The sequence below is a fragment of the Pan troglodytes genome, chromosome 19 (assembly GCF_028858775.2).
Source record: "Pan troglodytes isolate AG18354 chromosome 19, NHGRI_mPanTro3-v2.0_pri, whole genome shotgun sequence".
NCBI lineage: Eukaryota > Metazoa > Chordata > Mammalia > Primates > Hominidae > Pan > Pan troglodytes.
In genome coordinates, this window is record NC_072417.2 from 51,265,214 (window position 1) to 51,286,058 (window position 20,845).

The window sequence follows — 20,845 nt, forward strand, 5'->3', positions numbered from 1 at the left end:
ACCCGGCAGGCAGAGGTTGCAGTGAGCTGAGATCATGCCATTGTACTCCAGTGACTGAGCGAGACTTTGTCTCTTAAAGAAAAAAAAAATGGACCTTGTGCCAGTTGTCTGGAGTGAACGTCCCCTGGCTGCCCCATCATGTCAGTGGAGAACAGAGAGCCAGGCCCTGGGCTGGCAGGACACCCCCTCCTCTCCTGGGGGATTGAGAGCTGTGGGTGGGGGTCTGCCCGGCAGCAGGGCCTCTGAGCTGGCTGGAGGTGTTTATTAATCCTGAGCTCCAGGGCTGGGGCCTCTCCGCTGAGCCTGCGCCTGCATGTGCACGTCTGTCTCCAGCCCTGTCTGTCCTGGCCCAGCTCCTTGCCTATCTGGGTGTGATCACCGCCGCACTCCCCTGGGCATGTGGATGTAACAAGTTCAAACCTTCTGTGGGAGTCGGGCAGGCTCGGCCCCACCCTCAAGTCTGTGCCCTTTCCTCCCAGATTGGTTACGCAAGAGCAGGCATGAGTGTGGTCGTTGTGGGTGCATGCGCGGCAGGCCTGGGGCCTGGCCGCCTGCTGCCTCACCTGCAAGGAGGGGCCTCCCAGAAACTCCCTTCCCCAGTGCCCAGCCGCCCCACCTTGCCAGACTTAGGTGACCAGCCAGCAAGGATGCCCGCTGCCTCCCACCTGCCCTCCTGCCCTCCATCGCCAGCCAAGCCCAACCTGAGCCAGCACCTGCCTTTAACGACCAAGTTCAAGGGGCTGAGCAAAGGCTCCCAGGGGAAGGGGTCCCCCAAGGGTTCCCCAGCCAAGGGGTCCCCCAAAGGCTCCCCCAGCAAGCACAGCCGGTGAGTGGGACTGGGGGATGGGGAGCTGGGGAGCTGGGGTGGGGGTGGTGCCAAGCCCAGGTCCTTGAGCCACCTGGTGGTGGCCCAGAGCCCAGGACCAGCCCCGTGCTGGCATTTGGTGTCCTGAGGCTAAAGGGCCCAGGGGTGGACTCTCTCCTTGCCTTGGGAGCCGCAGGCCCAGGCCGAACTTCAGCCCTGGCAGGAGGCAGGGGATGGCCTGGGGCTCCCTACATCCTCTAAGGGGGCTTGCGGGCCACGGATTGAGGCCGCTCAGCGGGAGAAGTGCTGGACAGGAGCCTGCACCGATGCCCTCCTCTGCCAGAGGCTGGGACACAGGAGAGCCTGGCTGTGTGACGGCAGCTCTGCCCCAAGGCTCTCCTTGGCTGGAATGACCCCTGGAGCCTGGGTGCAGGGCATGAGGACTGAGCGGGCGGGGTGGGATCCCTGGGGTAGGGACGCAGGGGCTGTGCTGCCTCCTGCCTAAGCCAGAGCCCTCCCCAGAGTTCTCACCCAGGGCCTTGTTGTATTGAAGAGTTAGGGGTTCATGGCTGGGTGCGGTAGCTCATGCCTATAATCCCTGAACTTCAGGAGGCCAGTGTGGGAGGATTCCTTGGGCCCAGGAGTTTGAGACCAGCCTGGGCAACATAGGGAGATCTCGTTTCTATAAAAAAATAAAAGTAAAAACTAGCCAGGCATGGTGGCTCGTGCCTATTGCTTGAGCCCAGGAGTTTGAGGCTGCAGTGAGCCATGATCACACCACTGCGCTCCTGCCTGGGTGACAGACTGAGACTCTGTCTTTAAAAAAAAAAAAAATCCTGGTGCAATACCTCATGCCTGCAATCCTACCAGTTTGGGAGGCCAAGGCGGGTGGATGACTTGAGCCCACGAGTTGGAGACCAGGCTGGGCAACATGATGAAATCCCGTCTCTACAAAAAATATACAAAAATTATCTGGATGTAGTGGCGCATGCCTGTAGTCAGAGCTACTTGGGAGGCTGAGGTGAGAGGATCACTTGAGCCCGGGAAGTCGAGGCTGCAATGAGCTGTGATCACTCCACTGCACTCTAGCCTGGGTGACAGAGCAAGACCCTGTCTGTTAAAACAGAACAAAATAGAGCTGGGGCTTCCTTTTCCAGTGGGTGTGGTGCAGGGGGCACTGGGCCTCCCTTGGACCACCCGGTTCTCTGGGGCCCAGCCCCAGCTCTCTGTGGATGGATTGGGTGGCGCTCTTCCCACTCACTGGCTTCAGCTCGTCTGCAGAGGAGGCGGCAGCCCGCCTGGGTCCAGGGTGTCGAGATAAGCTCAGGGATGAAAGGCTGGTGTGGGAGTGGGGGTGCCCATTACCCCGATAGGGATCAAGGCACCAACAGACACCGAGGCCGGGCGTCCGGGCGGATGGGAAAGACAGTGGTTAAGACTCTCAGCTAACACTCTCGCTGAGTGACCTGTCCTCCCTGGGGCACCTGAGCCCCACCCAGGATGGAGTGTGCAGCTCCTGGTGGGAGCAGCCATCCCAGGAGGCGGGACCTGAGCAGGAGCGCCCGGGGCCCAGCACCTACAGCTCCCACTGTCCAGGCAGGCTCCCCAGCAGTGCACTCCTGGCCTGGGGCAGCTCGGTCCTCAGGGCCCTGTTGGCTCCGGATCACCTCACGTGTGATCCACTCGTTTGACATGAACTTACTGAGCACTTACTGCATGCCAGGACTGTTCTAGGCACTGCAGATGTCGATGTAGACAGAACCAACAGGCCCCTGCCTTCAAGGCACTAGCCCTCTAGTGGGATAAAAACTAACACGTGCTGGGTGCTGACCCTGCACCAGGCCTGCACTGGATGTTTCAGATGGATAAATTCAGTTAATGCTCACAATAGCCCTAAGGCATAGATATTTTTATTAAAATCCCGCTTTACGAGTGAGGCACCTCAGGCACAGAGAGGTTGAGTAACTTGCCCAAGGTCACACAGCATTAATGATGGAGAAAGATGAAACCAGGCTGTCTTGGCCACAGAGTTCTTCCAGACTGCTGTGCCTTCACCAGCACTGTCCCTTTGCCTGAGGTGTGGGGGGGGGGGGGCCATCCTTTGACCCAGTTCAAGGCTTCCCCTGCCCCAGGATAATGATCCCCTATAAGGCACTGTGCTCATGAGGCTTGGACCAATCTGCCCTCTTTTAGGTCTGCTTGACCTTGTGACCTCCACAGAGTGACTGCATGCACACAGCAGGTGCTCTATGGAGGCTGCAGGGCGAATGCACAGAAAAAGCCCTGGGGTGGAAGCAAGGTTTCCCCTCCGTCCCTGACCATGTGACTCAGAGCAAGTCAGGGCCCAATCTGGGCTTTGAACCCTCAACTCTGGAGAATGTTAGGGTGCCCAGCAGTCTCTTGTGCCTGCCTCCCCTCCCCGGCTCTGACAGTGTGAGGCTCCTCTAGACGGCTACTGAAGCCAGCACTCTGGCAAAGCTCCCCGGGGTGGAGGAGGTATAGGGGAACACAGGGCTGGAGTGGGAGGAGGTGGGGGTGGGGGGCATGCTGCTGCCTCCCTGCCCCAGCCAGCCCAACTGCCCCTCCCAGGGCCCAGCCAGGCTGGCTCAGGTACTAGTGGCTGAGCCGGTGATTCACCGGCTCGCGGAGGGGAAGTGGCAGGCAGCTGGATGGGGTCGGGAACTCACTGCCAGCACAGCTGGCTGAGGCTGGGACACCAAGGCCGCCTGCCCCCTCAGCACCACACAGACCTGAGACCCTCACCTTTTGACCCCTCATGTGGCGGGGCAGTGCTAACACCCCCAACCAGGACTAGCTCACAGAGCCTCCTTCAGAGAGAGACCCCAAAGTCAGGGCAGTGAGCTAGGCTCTGGGGGCAGTATGGGGTGGAGGGAGGGCAGGGGATGCCACCTGGATGGGGCACAGAGGGGCCTCTTCCACCGAGCTGCCCACTGTCCCCTCCACCCACCAGGGCTGCCACCCAGGAGCTGGCCCTGCTCATCTCCCGCATGCAAGCCAACCCCGACCAGGTGGAGCGGGACATCCTGGAGACGCAGAAGAGGCTGCAGCAGGTGAGGCCCCGGGCATGGCAGCAGTTGGCAGGGCGTGGGCAGGCTGGGTGACATGGGAGGCCCATCATCAGGCCTGGCACTCCCTGAGTGCCCCCTGGTGATGGTGAAGATGGGACAGATGACATTTGTCCTGCACCGCCTGTCCCCTAACACACGGTGGGAGAGAGGGCTCAGCTTCCTTCTTTGCTGGGCTCCCCTGTGTCCTTGTCACCTGCCCCACGGACGCCCTGGGCCTGACCCTGTGCCTGGCGTGGGCCTCGAGGTTGGCCAGCATAGCTGGGGTCCCAAAGGTGGGGCTCAGGCGCACAGTGATGGGCAGCTGGGGTGTGGGGGCTCTGGGCCCTGGCGAGTCTGCCCATCCCCTGCCCACAGGACCGGCTGAACAGTGAGCAGAGCCAGGCCCTGCAGCACCAGCAGGAGACGGGCGGCAGCCTGAAGGAGGCCGAGGTGCTGCTCAAGGACCTCTTCCTGGACGAGGACAAGGCCCGGCGGCTCAAGCACCCGCAGGCTGAGGAGACTGAGAAGGAGTGAGTGGGGCTGCGGCAGGGCTGGGGGTCCCTGGGGAAGACCCAGGCCCAGCCCTGACCTGCCGGCCTGGGTCGGCTTCTTGACAGCATCGAGCAGCTGCACGAGCAGGTGACCCAGGAGTGTACCGTGCCCTGTACGAGAAGATGGTGCTGCCGCCCAGACGTGGGATCCAGGGTCAACTGGGCACACGTGCTGGAGCAGAAACAGGTCAGGAGCTCAAAGTCACACCCCAGTGTGATCAGAGAGCGATACGGAACTGCATTTAACCCAGGGCCTGACTGTAGGCTTGAACAGTCAGGGTGTAGGGGTGGCTCAGGGGTCTGGGCAGGGAGACAGCAGAGGAGACAGTGCAGTCAGGGAAGACTTCCTGCAGGAGGAGGCACATGAAGAGACCTCAGAGGGGTGAGAGGGCTCGGTTGGATCAGGGTGAAGTAGTGAGGAGAGAACAATTCCAGAAAGAAGGAGCAAAGGCACCTGCCAGGAGGAAGCCTACGGTTCGATGGGACTTGGGGATTTCTGGGCAGGTGGGCAGAGCCAGGTCATGGGGCATTCTGATCCCTGGGTGAGGAGTTGTGCTTTGATGCCACACAGAAGGGGTGTCATCATGACAATAGAGGGACAGTGGGGAAGGGCCCAGGTGGAGCAGGGCGTTCTGAGGGCCCTAGAGCTTGGCTGGAGGTGTCCAGACAGGAAGCACTGAGGCTGGGTCACAGACAAGGTAGGATGGAGCTGGAGACTTCTCAGAGGCTGAGCCCAGCGTCTGGGAACCAGTGGGACTCAGGGGCCACTGCAGAATGGCCTCGCCCCTGGGTGAGCTGCAGGGCGTGCACCCGGGCTGCTCCCAGGCTCGTCCACGCTCTGCCCAAATGACCAAGTCCACTTCTCTGGGTGGGAGACGTGTGGGGTTCTCTGGCTCCCCACCGCGGTCCTGCGGTGACTGAGCCGCCGGCTCTCCTGCAGAAGCAGGTCTGCGCAGGCCAGTACGGGCCGGGCATGGCGGAGCTGGAGGAACAGATCGCGGAGCTCAACATCCTGCAGAACGAGATCGACGACCAAGGAGAGCAGCTGGGGAGCCTCGTGGGGCCGGTGGGTGAGCCGGGAGGATGTCACATCCGGGGCCAGCCCCAGCCCCTGTTTTTCCAGTCAGAGCCGGAGCTAGATCGGCTGGGCCCTGGGGATAGGGGTGGGTGGGGTATGGCTGGTCCAGATCTTAGGGGGCCGTCTCCCCGCACCCCACCTCTCACGGGCTTGTTTCTCCCCTTGGTCGAGGCAGGATGCAGCCACCATCCGGGGCCAATACCGAGACCTACTGGTGAGCAGGAGGGAGGGTCGGGCAGGGTGGCTGCGGGTGGGCCTGGGTGGCCGCCTGGACCCTGCCCGGGGCCAGTGTTCCTGAGCGCGGCCCAATGGCGCCTTTTGCCCCCCACTGTCTCTCTCCCCACCCTGCTGCTGGCGGCGGGTCCTGAGCACAGAAGGCGGCGTCGTGGCGCGGGCAGAGCCTGGTCAGCCTGTACACGCACTTGCAGGGCTGCACGCGGCAGCTGAGCGCCCTGGCGGAGCAGCAGTGCCGCATCCTGCAGCAGGACTGGAGCGACCTCACGGCCGACCCTGCGGGCGTGCGGCGGGAGTACGAGGTCGGCTGGCAGAGGTTGGGGCCAGGTGGGGGCGACCAGGGCCATCCTGGTCCTCACCGCCGCTTCTCACCCGACTCGCCCCCAGACTTCAAGCAGCACGAGCTGCTGAGCCAGGAGCAGAGCGTAAACCAGCTGGAGGACGACGGCGAGCACATGGTGGAGCTGCGGCACCCCGCGGTGGGGCCCATCCAGGAGCGCTGGGGGCAGGGCGAGAGTGAGAAGGGACATGGTGGGCGGGGAAGGCGGGGAGGTGGGGTGGACGTGGGTTGGGGGGCGGGGCGTGGTCCGAGGGCTGCGTGTTGCGGTACCCAGGCCCACCAGGAGGCCCTGAAGATGGAGTGGCAGAACTTCCTGAACCTGTGTATCTGCCAGGAGACCCAGCTGCAGCACGTGGAGGACTACAGCCGGTGAGCCCTCGGGCAGGCGGCAGGGGCGGCAGGGGCGGGAGGTCCCACAGCACTCCTGCCCACAGGAGAGGCACTGCACCTCTCAACTAGACAGAGCTGGCAGGGCGCAGTGGCTCACACCTGTAATCCCAGCACTTTGGGAGGCCGAGGCTGGCGGATCACTTGAGGTCAGGAGTTCGAGATCAGCCTGGCCAACATGGTGAAACCCTGTCTCTACTAAAAATACCAAAATTAGCCAGACGTGGTGGCGCGCGCCTGTAATCCCAGCTGCTCAGGAGACTGAGGCAGGAGAATCGCTTGAACCCAGGATGTGGAGATTGCAGTGGGCCGAGATTGGTCCACTGCATTCTAGCCTGGGTGACAAAGAGAGACTCCACCTCAAAAATAAAATAAAATAGAGCTGTGTGGTTGCCACTCGGTCCCAGAGGGAAGGAAAGGCATGGGCACATTCTCAACAGGGTGAAGCGGTTCCCAGGGGGGTGAAAATTGGTTCTTAATGGCAGAAAAATAACTCTTCTTATGCATGAAGTACAGATCCACATACAGCACCTAAGCTGTATACAGCATATCTGTGGTATAAAACTTTTGTGGGGGCCAGGTGTGGTGGCTCACACCTGTCATTCCAGCACTTTGGGAGGCTGAGCCAGGAGAATTGCTTGACCCCAGTAGTTCCAGACCAGCCTGGGCAACATAGTGAGACCCTGTCTCTATACAAACAGATAAATCTCTATCAAAATAAATAAGTAAATAAAATTTTATGGGGATGAGGTGGGGGGAAAATAAAGAAAAGATTTCTTAAAAGGCTCTTTAGGAGAATAATAATGAAAAAAAACGGTTGAGAAACCCTGATATAATATACAACTGGGATTTGGGGGCAGATAATGTTTCACACATTTTCCTATAGAACCACAAACTATGATCACACACTGACAAAAATTCCGTAAAAACACTTGGAATGCTTCTTTAAAGCATAGCTTCTTCTCCGGGGCTGGGACAAGTGCAGCTCCAATACCCTCTGTCCCAGCAAGAAAGACTTCAGGTGCTGGAGGGAGGCAGGTGACGGTGCCCTTCATTTGTGCAGGAAGGATGAAGACCAAGTGTTTTATGACCCACTTAAAAAAATTAAGTTCAGTGCACGAATAAGACCCCATTTGCAAGAGCACACCGGTGATAAAAGGTCCTGCCGCCTGGGTAGGGAAAAGAAAGACCGACCAGAGTAGGGGAGAGTGACAGTTTAGGTTTAGCTGGTTTAAGTTTAGCTGGCTTAGGTTTATCTTGTTTAGGTTTATCTGGTTTGTGTTTAGCTGGTTTAGGTTTAGCTGGTTTAGGTTTTTCTGGTTTAGGTTTAGCTGTTGTGTGTTTAGCTGGTTTAGGTTTACCTGGTTTAGGTTTTTCTGGTTTAGGTTTAGCTGCTGTGTGTTTAGGTGGTTTAGGTTTAGCTGGCTTAAGTTCAGCTGGTTTGTAGAGTTAGTGGGCAGCAGGTTGCCCCAGGCTCTGCCCTTGACCACCCAGTGAACTTAGTTCCAGAAGAGGCCGACTCAGTCAGCCAGACCCTGGAGAAGCTCAACTCCAACTTGGATGCCAAGTCCAGCCCTGCACCTAGGGGCCCCCCTGGCACCCCCACAGAGCTGCTGCAACAGCTGGAGGTGAGACAGCCCCACCAGGCCATCTGCACCCCACCTCTGGGAATTAGTCCTGTCCATCTTTCTGGGCCTCAGCCCTTCTGCCTCGGTACCTAGTCCTGTCCCAAGCCCTGGCCTGGGTGCTGGCGGGGGGTCTGCTTTAGCAGGAGGCTGGCCAGGTACCAGCAAGCTCCTCCCACCTCTGGACATCAGTTTTCTCATTTGCAGTGGGACAAGGGCAGCCTGGGAGAGCTCTGAGGCCCGTCTAGCTTCTGCTCGGAGGCCTGGGTGATGCTGTGCCATCCCCCTCCCTGCAACTAGCAGATCCCAGGATCCTAGGCCCCCAGAGAGGGGCTCCTTTTACTTTGCTGATTTAGAGACCCCTGCCTTCTTGAAGGCCAGCCTCTAGTCCTTTTGAAGGATGGGTATGGTGTGGCCAGCCTCCAGTGCAGCCTGGCCTGAGTCCCCTCTGCCTGGGCCCCTGGCAGGCAGAGGAGAAACAGCTGGCCATCACTGAGAGGGCCACTGGGGACCTGCAGCGGCGAAGCCGGGATGTGGTCCCCCTGCCACAGCGAAGAAACCTGCCTTAGCAGCCCCTGCACGTGGACAGCATCTGTGACTGGGACCCAGCAGAAGTGCGAACTCCCCCACCTCACCCCTGCCACCATCCAGCCCCACCTAGCCCATCCCCTGCCCCTGCCCAAGCCCATCCCTGCTCCATCCCCAGCTGTCTCCTGCGCCCACTTTTGCCCTACTCCTTCCCTTGACGCAGACCCTCCTCTCTCCAAGTCCTGTCCTGCCTCTTTTCTACCCCAGCACCTCCCACTCTACTCTTGTCCCTGTTCCAGCTGCTGTCCCCATCTGTCTCTGTCCCCAGCCCCTACTCTGCCCTGGCCTTGGACCCCTGCCCCTGAGCCCACAGCAGCCGCTCCCTTTCTGTGCTCGCAGGTGCAGCTGCTGCGGGGTGAGCGGTATAAGCTGATAGATAACACTGACCCGCACACCTGGGTCGTGCAGGGCCCTGGTGGGGAGAACAAGTGTGCTTCTGCCGCCTGCTTCTACATCCCAGCACCATACCCTGATGCCGTGGCCAGTGCCTCCCGGTAGGTCTGTGTCGGGATACTCAGGGGCAGGCTGTGGGCAGAGCAGACCGGCCCTGTGCTGTCCAAGCCCATGGCCCGGCAGACCCCTGCTGAAAGGCCGGCCTTCACCTGAAGCTGCGTCTACTGCGGCTGGGGAGGGTGAGAGGCAGAGTAAGGACCTCTTTCTCCGATCACCTCTTCGTTCTAGGCTGGCCTCGGAGCTGCAGGCCCTGAAGCAGAAATGGGCCACAGTCCAGAGCCGCCTGAAGGCCAGCACTGTGGAGTCTGTTCAGCCCAGCCAGCAGGGTACCCAGGGTGGCCCGGGGAGGGGTGGCTGTGGGGCTGGAAGGAGTAGATTCTGACTTCCGACTGGTCTGTGATGGGCAGGGGTTGCCTTGGGTTAGGGACCATCACTCTGGGGATTTCATCTCTGGGGTGGCCCTGCCCATCCCCTCCACCCTACCCCGACAGGACCCTCTGTGGGCACCTGGTGGGGGTACCCATCTGCCAGTCTGGAGATGGGCCCTGGGCCCTCACCAGCACCTCTGCCCCCAGCTGCATCTGGCTTGGCCCTGGCCAACCCACAGGCCCAGAAGCTCCTGACACAGATGACCCGGCTGGATGGAGACCTGGGACAGATAGAGAGGCAGGTGCTGGCCTGGGCACGGGCCCAGCTGAGCCGCACCACGCCCCTGGAGGACCTGGAGGGCCACATCCACAGCCACGAGGTGGGTGAGCGGCGGAAAGAGGCGGCTGCGATGAGAAGCGGCCCGGCCCTGGTGCTCACACTTGAGGGAGGTGAGGCAAGCGCAGGAGCAGTGGCTGGGACGGAGGCGGAGAAGGGTGTGGACAGACCCGGGCTCAGACAAGCTGGTTCCCCTCCTGGCTCCTCTACTGACCAGCTCTGTGATCTTAGACTACATAACTTTCTGGGCCTTGGTTTCCTCATCCCTGAAGCAGATGTAATAATGCCCAGCTCACCTGATCATTCAGGAAGGTTCCAGTAGGGCCCAATGTCAACAACTCCAGGAGGTATTCTGGCGAAGCTCCTGAAATAGCAAGGAAGCCTGGAGAATCTTAGGAAGAAATGTCCCCTGGCTGCAAGGGGGGGCCTTCCTGGGGAGGTTGCAGCATTGTGTAAACTCCTTACCCAAGAACAGCAAGCTCTCTGCCACGTGGACTCAACACTCCCAAAAGTGCTCAAAGTGAAACCCACACCGGGCCACAGTCTGGGTTATCCTTCCAAACTAGTTTCTTTTATTTTCTTGAGACAAAGTCTCTCTGCATCACCCAGGCTGGAGTGCAGTGGCGCTATCTCGGCTCACTGCAACTTCTGCCTCCCAGGTTCAAGTAATTCTCCTGCCTCAATCTCCGGAGTAGCTGGGATTACAGGTGCACACCACCATGCCCAACTAATTTTTGTATTTTTAGTAGAGACGGGGTTTCACCATGTTGGCCAGGCTGATGTCGAACTCCTGACCTCAAGTAATCCACCCATCTTGGCCTCCCTGAGTGCTGGGATTACAGGCATGAGCCACTGCGCCTGGTCTGTTTCTTGAGATGGGGTCTCACTTTGTCACCCAGGCTGGAGTGCAGTGGTGTGCAGTGGTATAATCTCAGCTCACTGCAACCTCCACCTCCCAGGCTTGAGTGATCCTCCCACCTCGGCCTCCCAAGTAGTTGGGACCACAGGTGTAACACTGAGCCCAGCTAATTTTTTTGGTAGAGATGGGGTTTTGCCATGTTGCCCAGCTCATGTGACAGTGAGCTGTAGACGAATGTTTGGAGTCATTGGATGATTACTAGAAAATGAGCCATGAAATGGGATGAGAACATGAGACAGTATAGAAACTGGGAACATAAATGGCTGCAGGTCTGAGAACGTAACATGACATTACTGGGTAGAGGCAGAACATTCTAGGAGAACACTGAGAATGGGAGTTCAGGGTGTGGGAAATCCAGGGGAGTTCACTCAGGGCTCCAGTAATTGGTTTTGTGTCCTGAAGGGGCAGTCACCCAGCTGAATCAGAGTCAGGCTGACACTGACCCAGATCCCTGTGACCAGGACTCTCAGCAATGACACAGAGGTGACCTGGGGGAGCAGTGGTCTTAGGATGGGAGGAGGAAGAGCCCCCATGTGGGGCACGTGGACACAGGAAGAGGTGCAGGTGCTGGCCTGTGAACCTGGTCTTCACCTGAGGGAGGGGCAAGTGGAGGGCAGGTACCCAGATGATGGTGGACAGTGGCCACTCTTGTAACTCCTTGAACTTCTTTTCCTTTCTTTCCCCTCTGGGATGAGAAGGCCATGACAAGGGTATTTTTTCCCTTGTTTCCCAAGACTGCCTGAATTTCAGATTGATGTTTTGTACATGGGAGTGGCTGTGCCTTGACCTGGTTGCTGTTGAAGGAATATTGGAAAGGTTGTGAAGCCAGAACTGTAACTTTCTGTGATAGAAACAGCCTGGCCTGTGTCCCTACCCACGTCCCAGCATCCACAGGACAACACTCATCATGAGCTAAGGGGGCAGGTGTGGGCCACAGTGATACACATACTGGGCCACTTAGGCAAACCTGTTGTTTTCCTCTCCTGTCAGGACCACAAAACACCCAGCCACGTGGTTAGCATATGACTAACGCCAGCTGCAGCTCCAGGGACAGGCCATACATTATCCAACCGATCTGAGTGTCCACTCCCAGTCACTATGATGGTGTCAGGGGAGACGATGTGAGTGATCTGGACAAGTTGTCCTGAAGGCCAGGATTCCTGATCAGTAGGTCAGGGACTCCAGGTCTTAATCATTCTGGAGGGTGTGTATCCAAATGTGATTCCCAGGATGGCAGAGGTATTTTGTTCCCATGGGAATTCAGCCAGGGGACAGGAAAGGACATGGAGAAGGGACATCTCAGATTAAGTCTCAGAGGGAGATTCTGCTTTTGCCTTCTAAAAGGAAAAGTTCCTGTGACACCTTTGAATGATGCTAGGAGGCAGTTTTGGTACAGCAGTTTTCACTCTATCACCCAGGCTGGAGTGCAGTGGCACGATCTTGGCTCCTGCAACCTCTGCCTCCTGGGTTCAAGTCATTCTCCTGCCTCAGCCTCCCAAGTAGTTGGTACCACAGGTACATGCCACCACACCCGGCTGATTTTTGTATTTTTAGTAGAGAGGGGGTTTCACCATGTTGGCCAGGCTGGTCTCGAACTCCTGACCTCAGGGTTATAGGTGTGAGCCACCATGCCCCATGAGCTTATTATTAGAGCTTATTTCCCATCCCATAAGATACAACACTACTTGTGTTACATAGTGAGCAGTGTGGGGAAGAAAAGCTTGAGAATTAAGTTAGTGACAAATCCAGTGTACTCAAAAAGAGGGAAAAAAACACTCTGAAACAATTGCTTTCCCCATATTCTATTCTCCCTAGAGGTAGTCCAAAAAGGAATGACAAAAGAAAAAAAAGGATACAAAATGAGATACATGTTCATGTGACATATAAGTACAGTAATAAAATAAGCATATATGATATTTAAGCAAAATAATATGCATTGATGGTCATCTGATATAAATCCATCATTTCTGTTGGCCAACATCTAAAACCTTTACTTTTCTGAAGAGACAAGCTATAAATCTATACAGATATTTCTACAATGAGAATTCACTATTACATATGATCCAATATATTTTGATGTCAAATATTCACAATTAATGTTAAAAAATCCCCTACTTAGCCAGGCGCGGTGGCTCATGCCTGTAATCCCAGCACTTTGGGAGGCCAAGGTGGGTGGATCACGAGGTCAAGAAATCGAGACCATCCTGGCCAACATGGTGAAACCCTGTCTCTACTAAAAATACAAAAATTAACTGGGAGTGGTGGTGCGTGCCTGTAGTAGGCTGAGGCAGGACAATCACTTGAACCCAGGAGGCAGAGTTTGCAGTGTGCTGAGATCGCACCACTGCACTCCAGCCTGACGACAGAGCGAGACTCTGACTCAAAAAAAAAAACCCTACTTATGTTAAGAGTACCAAAAATAGGGCCAGGAATGATGGCTCAGGCCTATAATTTTGGCACTTTGGGAAGCCAAGGTGGGAAGACAGCTTGAGTCCAGGAGTAAAACAGACTCTGTCTCTACAAAAAAATTAAAAATTAGCTGGATGTGGCACACACCTGTAGTCCAGGTACTCATGAGGCTGAAATGGGTGGATCACTTGAGCCTGGGAGGTCAAAGCTGCAGTGAACTGTGATCGCACCACTGCACCCTACACCCAGCCTGGGCAAGGTGAGACCCTGTCTCAGAAAAAAAAAAAAAAAAGGTACCAAAAATCTATAGCTGTTTCAGGAATAAAATACATGTAGTTAGTGAGGTTTTTCTCCCCCACTGCTATGACTTAATTTTTGGTTGAGATGCTAAGCCAAACATCATTTTAACTCTGTGGCCCAACCGAAAAAGGGAATCATACTCTCCAAAGAATTGTACATTCCCACTCTAATTGCTAAAATAAAATGTTGGATTATGAAAATCAATTTTGTACATATCAGTAAGTTATAAGAGCATGGCTTATTAAAAAAAAAAAAAGCGGGCGAGGTTACCTACATGAACTGCAAAGCAAGCAAACTGAATTTTCTTCTCGAAGAGCCCATCCTCATACTTAAAATTTCCCACAACTATATGGAAATTCTTTCACTTACCAGAAAGAGCTGATGGGCACTTTCACTGAGAGTTGAGTCATCTGGGCTGTCGACAGGTGTCTGACGTGTAAACTTGGAATCAAACTGACTTACATCCTCTTCAGATTGCTTTATACAAACAAAATAATTTAGAAAATAATGAATAGTCCATATTACATCAATCAAATGCACTGTAAGCTCTGGGAGCTCTTTTCGCAGGGGTTAACTATAATAAAGTATTAGAATAGTCTTAGCAGGCACAGAATGAAGAAAAAAATGCAGGTGGAAAGTACTGAGTCAAATTACATCTTCAAATCTTAAACATGCATTAAAATAGATTTTAGTATACTGTTATTCCTATTAAAAATGTGAATATATCAACTGGGCATGGTGGCTCATGCCTGTAATCCCAGCACTTTGGGAGGCTGACGCGGGCAGATCATGAGGTCAGGAGTTCGAGACCAGCCTGGTCAATATAGTGAAACCCCGTCTCTACTAAAAATACAAAATATTAGCCGGGAGTGGTGGTGGGCGCCTGTAATCCTAACTACTTGAGAGGCTAAAGCAGGAGAATTGCTTGAACCCGGGAGGAAGAGGTTGCCGCAAACACAGATTGTGCCACTGCACACCAGCCCAGGTGACAGCGCAAGAGTCTGTCTGAATTAAAAAAAAACAAAAAAACAAAACAAAACAAAAAAGTGAATATATTGAGCTCAAAACGAGTTGGAAAAAATGTGAATATCAATTTCCTCTCTCACAAAGCTTCAGTGTGCTTAGTCCACTGGCTAAATCCCTGTTTAGAGATCATTAGTTCAGTTGGCTACTGCAGGTTTGTAATAAACCTGAAAAACTACTGAAGCAGAGTTAAAACATGAATAATACTGGTAAGATGCTCCAGTTAAAGTTTCTTCCCACAGCTTATTTCATTCCTTTAGAAATCTAAAGGAGCAAAAATAATTTTCTATTCTGCATGGGTTATAAGTTATATTCCCTTGTGTAAGTGTAGTTATCACTTCAGTTCTAACCATGAGATTGATTTATGTAATTCCTTGTCTCTTTCCCAAAATATCTGGTTAGACTCTTGGGCCAAATCTAGGAAGTAAATAATAATTTAGAATATCTGACTTAATACTAAAAGATGACCACATTGACTTGATAATTCTCTTAGAGCCCAGACTGTGAACTTGCACTCCCTGGAGGAATGGCTGATTCCAAGTGTGGGGAAAATGTAAAAGATAAGCAGAGAACAGCAGTTTCCTTATTTTGCTCTCTCGTCCAACACCAGACAACGTGCTCGTCAAAAGGACTCAGAACCCAATATGAAGACGCACCCAGCATTCAACGAAGGGAAAAAATGAGCATCAATAAAAATAACGGCCAGGTGCGGTGGCTCACGCCTATAATCCCAACACTTTGGGAGGCAGAGGCAGGTGGATTGCTTTTGAGCTCAGGATTTGAAGACCAGCCTGGTGAACATGGCAAAACCCTGTCTCTACCAGAAACACAAAAATTAGCTGGGCGTGGTGGTGTACCTGTGGTCCCAGCTACTCAAGAGGGTGAGGTGGGAGGATTGCTGGAGGCCGGGAAGTCAAGGCTGCAGTGGGCAGAGATTATACCACTGCACTACAGCTTGGGTGACAGAGTAAGACCCTGCCTCAAAACAATAAATGAATAAATAAAAATAAAAATAACTGCAATCAAATGAAACACAAATATGTTAAAACGTGTAAGTTCATAATATACTAAAAAAGAAAAAACACACACACAAAGTTCATTGGTCAATTTTGGAAGATGCTAGGGAACTAATTCATTATTTTGAAAACTAGGAAAGAATCAAACATACATCCTGCCTTTCCTGTATGAACTATACCTTGTGTAACTAACTGTTCAAAGAGTTTCTCTTTATGAAAGAATTCCAGCTAACAAAGAAAGAAGAAATAACAGAATAAAACCATTTCACAAACACCTGATGAAATTATAAAAGTAGGCCAGAGTTTCTCAACCTCAGGGCTACTGACATTTTAGGCCTATTAATACTTTGCTGTAGGGGGCTGTGCTGTGCTGACTCTTACCCCTGAAGGTACCTATAGCATTCCCTCCCCCAAGTTGTGACAATCAGTGTGTCTCCAGACATTGCCAAATTACCCTGGTAGTGAAATGCTGACACAGGCAATGATCAGTGACCACTAACATCACTAAACACACACACACACACAACTACACATTATGCCTCCTGATCAAAGCATATGCAATACCGAGAGTTTAATCTGAATCAAATCAACCACCTAAATTTAACTACCAGTTTTTGGAAATTCAGGGAACAGATGAACATGGGCAATGACACCTATGGGGATAATATCAGCAAAATCAAAATTTGAGAATTCTACAGGACAAATGACCCAGTTTCTTCAATAAATCATTAGGGGAATCTATAAATGAAAAGAGACTTAAGAGACATAGTAATCAAACTATATACAGACCTTGATTAGATCCTTACAAACAGGAGAAAAAAAAAAGAATGGAACAACAACAAAAAAAAAACTAGGGGGGGCAACACAGGGAGACCTCATCTCTAGAAAAATTCAAAAAATTAGCTGGGTGTGGTGATGCACCCCTGTGGTCCCAGCTATATGGGAGGATCCCTTGAGCCTGGGAGGTTGAGGCTGCCATGAGCCACTATCATGCCACTGCACTCCAGCCTGGGCAACACAGAAAGACCCTATCTCAAAAAAAAAAAACTGGGGAAACTCAACTTCTTAGGTGTGATGGTGGGATGGCAGTTATGTTTAAACAAGATGACCTAATCATTTTTAAGCTGTGCAGTAGGTGTATGACAGTCATCCTCCTTACAATTGTTTGTTGTTTTTTAAAGTGGGTCACATTATGCTCCATGACCAAAAAATAATCACTATCATCCTCCTCCTCCTCCTCCACCTACATCCCAAGGAATGGAAAAAGAAACTGTTTTCTCAGATTCTGAAGTGGGAGAAAGACAATAACTAACACACTAACTCATTTACTTATAAACATATTGTTATGGATTGAATCGTGTGCCTTACCCACCCCCCAAAAAATTTCATATGTTGAAACTCTAACCTCTAGTTCCTCAGAATGTGACCTTATTTGGAAAGGGTTATTGCAGATGTAATGAGTGAAGATGAGGTCCTACTGGAGTAGAGAGGAGCCCTAATCCAATATGCCTGGTATCCTTAGAAAAAGGGGAAATTTGGCCACAGATACGCACACAGGTAGAACACCATGTGAACGTGAAGGCAGAGATCCGGGTGATGCACCCACAAGCCAAAGAATGACAACGATTACCAGCAAACCACCAGAAGCCAGGGGAGAGGCATGGAACATACAGTTTCTCACGGTTGTCAAAGAAACCAACTTTTAACAACGTGATCTAGAACTTCTAGTCTCCAAATCTATGAGATAATAAATTTCTGTTGTCTAAGCCACCCGGTTTGTGGTACTTTGTTGCAGCAAGCCTAGCAAACTAATGCACGTATATTCTATATTTTGAAGAAAAAATTCCCAAAGAATCATATTTAAAATGGTTAAATTAAGCAAAATAAAACAAACCAAAAAAAGAAAGGTCCCAACTACCCGAAATATTTAATTGTCTTAGGTAACTGACTTAAAAATAGCTAATACAGTCAATTGCCACTGGCTTTAGTTCTTTAAAAGATAGTACAAAAATAAAAGATGCTTGGCTGGGTGCAGAAGCTCACACCTGTAATCCCAGCACTTTGAGAGGCTGAGGTGGGTGGATCACTTGAGCCCAGGAGTTCGAGACCAGCCTGGGCGACATGGTGAAACCGTTTCTACAAAAAAATACAAAAAAATTAGCCAGGCATGGTGACATGTGTCTGTAGTCGCAGCTGTTCAGGAAGCTGAGGTGGGAGAATCACCTGAGCCTGGGGAGGTCAAGGCTGCATTGAACTGTGATCGTGCTACTGCACTCCATCCTGGGTGACAGAGTGAGAGCCCGTCTCAAAATAAAATAAATAAATAATAAAAACAAAGATGCTGAAGAGAGGATAAACCAGAGATCTTTGAACTGCTAATAAAAATAACGTTTCTGTCTGCTCTGAGATTTTTCTTACTCTAAAAAAATCTCAAGCGATCTTCCTGCCTCAGCCTCGCAAGTAGCTGGGACTTACAGGCACATGCCACCATACCCAGCTGACTTTTAAATGTTTTGTAGAGATGGAGTCTTGTTATGTTGCCCATGCTGGTCTTGAACTCCTGGCTTCAAACAATCCTCCCACCTCAGCCCTTTAAAGTTTTGGGATTACAGGCGTGAGCCACTGCACCCAATTATAAGCTTTCATGTATACTTACCAACAGAGGTTTAAATGGGGGCTCCACCTTTCGAGCCAGAAGTTCTTCCCAGTTAATGTGTCTAAAGAATGGATGAGCCTAGGGAAAAAAAGCAGAAAGAAAAGTTGAGGGGAATAGACTTTGCTGGATTGATAAATTAATCACCTTTTTGAAGTTACAAGTCACAAAATAAGCTAACTTATAAGCAACTACATATAACCCTCAGAAATACATAAAACTAGCATTATCTCCCCCACAAAACACCAAAGATGCCAATACCTACTTGAACATCTCCAGCATCCCCAGGACCAGCTCCCAGATGAGAAGCAGCATTTCTTTTCAGTAGCTTTAAAGAGGATAAAAAAGCCTGGATAAAGAACCTTAGTCAAACTGATTTTTTTCCTTTTTAGACTTTGCTTGTCTACTTTGCCTTGAGAAAATATAGTTTATTGGCCGGGCATGGTGGCTCATGCCTGTAATCCCAGCACTTCGGGAGGCTGAGGCAGGTGGTTCACCTGAGGTTGGGAATTCGAGACCAGCCTGGCCAACATGGTGAAACCCCTTCTCTACTAAAAATACAAAAAGTAGCCTGGCGTGGTGGCGCACGCCTGTAATCCCAGCTACTAGGGAGACTGAGGCAGGAGAATCACTTGAACCTGGGAGGCAGAGGTTGCAGTGAGCCAAGATCATGCCATTGCACTCCAGCCTGGAGGACAAAGCAAGACTCCATCTCAGAAAAAAGAGAAAAGAAAAAAAGATATAGTTTACTAATTACTACTGAATAACTGTTTAAGGGTCTGTAATCCCAGCACTTTGAGAGGCCAAGGCAGGTGGATCACCTGAGGTCAGGTGTTCCAGACCAGCCTGACCAACATGGTGAAACCCTGTCTCTATTAAAAATACAAAAAATAGCGGGGCATGGTGGCGGGCGCCTGTAATCCCAGTTATTCGAGAGGCTGAAGCAGGAGAATCGCTTGAACCTGGGGGACTGAGGCTGCAGTGAGCCAAGATCGCACCACTGCACTCCAGCCTGGGCGACAGTGCGAGACTCCGTCTCAAAAAAAAAAGAATTAAAAAAAAAAGAATAAGAAAAGAAAGTCGTTAAACAAATCTGTACTTCGCCTTCAAAAATTGAAGACTTTTTTTGTTCACTATATATTATTCAAAATATACATTAAATTCTATCTAGTTAAATCCTAGTCATTGAATCTTATACTGTCAGTGACCATTTAAGAACCTTACCTTTTTAAGCAGATCTCTGGCTTCTTGTGTGAGGTAGGGAGGCAAATTAGTTTACATTTGAGGATGTTGTCAATTGTTTTCTTTCTATTCTCCCCAGTAAATGGAGGCTAAGAGTAGAAGACAAGTGAAAAATATTAGCAGGGAGTGAAAAGTATTAGTATATAAGAAACAAATTTTAAATAACCATATCCATTTCCTGAATTAGTTATGCATGGAGATCAGAAATGTATGCTGTGAAATGGGCTAACTGCTAAAGACCTTTATTTTGTTTTAGAGACAGGGTCTCTTGTCAAGGCTAGATTCTATTAATAATCCTTAGCCCAAATGATCCTCCCACCTCAGCCTCCTGAGTAGCTTGGGCTACAGGCATGCACCACTGTGCCTGGCAGACGTGCAGTTTTTAAGCAACAGGACAGAGGAAGTAGCAGTGTCCTGGAAGGAAGCCTGTGTTTCCACCATTAACTTGCTGTGTGATAATAAGTGAGCTATGTGATTTTATGCTTCAATTTCTCCATTTATAAAAATAAGAGCATTATCTGTTCAACATCTATTTCACAGGCCTGCCATGACACAGATCATTTCAACGAAAATGTTTCTCAAAGTATGGGATCCCATATAATCATACAGCATTATTAGTGTTAAACTGCTAATAACAAATCTTTGGGCTTTGAAAACTCCATTGGTAACATTTTCAGAAAGCACAGGACAGGTCTCTTGCTACAGTGACTCAGCATAGACCATAATACATGCAGCTTTTAACTGTGCACCTACTGCTCCAGTTGGCATGTCATACATTAATGCTCCCAAACTCCACCAATCCACAGCACAATTGTGGCCACTTCTCATCAAGATTTCAGGGGCCGTACAATGAGGAAAATAATATGCTTAAAAATGCCCCCATTGGCATATCATGTGAATTAGAATTTTAAAAACAATATACAGAGTCAATGAGGGTACAGAAAACAGATACTATTCCTTAAAACAGGTAAAATTAGCTATTACCTCCAAACCAATTATGTTTAACATGCAGCTCACATGTATTCTATTGCTCCACAAAATGTGTGTGTGACTGTTCCGTCATGAATGATTCTTTGCATAGTCCAAAGTCTGTTAGTTTCACATGACCTGCAATGAAAGATTACAGCATGATTATTCTCAGAATTCTAAGTATGTGCAGTGTTTGAACATGTCATATAACACCTTAATCTATCCTTCCATTTAACTTTTCTTGCCTCAAACTTTTCTTGCAGATGTCAAGAACAAGGTACCATCCATAAAATGGGATGCTAACTGTTTAAGGCTAGGGCAAAGTCACATTTGCCAAAGATACAATCTATCTGGTAAAGAGAAAATAAAGATAGAGAAAAAAGTGAAATAACCTGTTTAAGGCTCTAGCTTTAAGTATACACAGAATCCTCTACCATCCTGAAAAAGAAAAATCCTGGAAAAACTGTTTTATGAAGTCTA

At 51.1% G+C, this 20,845-nt stretch overlaps 1 protein-coding gene and 1 pseudogene across 14 annotated transcripts in view; one reads left to right on the forward strand and one right to left on the reverse strand.

The window, feature by feature from the left end:
• The first annotated feature begins 406 nt into the window (after positions 1-406).
• LOC129137595 (uncharacterized) lies at positions 407-5,949 on the forward strand (annotated as a pseudogene).
• Positions 2,700-20,845, reverse strand: part of LOC134808878 (uncharacterized) — a 30,411-nt gene continuing 12,265 nt past the window's right edge. For 4 of the 14 annotated variants that reach the window (XR_010152976.1, XR_010152987.1, XR_010152984.1 and 1 more), the window contains 7 exons: positions 20,381-20,503; positions 19,379-19,485; positions 18,420-18,482; positions 18,158-18,235; positions 13,832-13,939; positions 10,131-10,198; positions 7,186-9,379 (listed from right to left, as the gene is read on the reverse strand). Coding sequence is in view for 1 of the 14 variants with exons in the window: in XM_063798904.1 (XP_063654974.1) it covers positions 6,092-6,235; positions 9,145-9,379; positions 10,131-10,138 (387 nt within the window). In the remaining 13 variants the exon portion in view is untranslated. Of the gene's footprint in view, positions 6,236-7,185; positions 9,380-10,130; positions 10,199-10,383; positions 11,548-12,539; positions 13,430-13,831; positions 13,940-18,157; positions 18,236-18,419; positions 18,483-19,378; positions 19,486-20,380; positions 20,504-20,845 lie in introns of those variants that run through there. The other 10 variants (XR_010152977.1, XR_010152986.1, XR_010152983.1 and 7 more) reach the window with 9 other exon arrangements.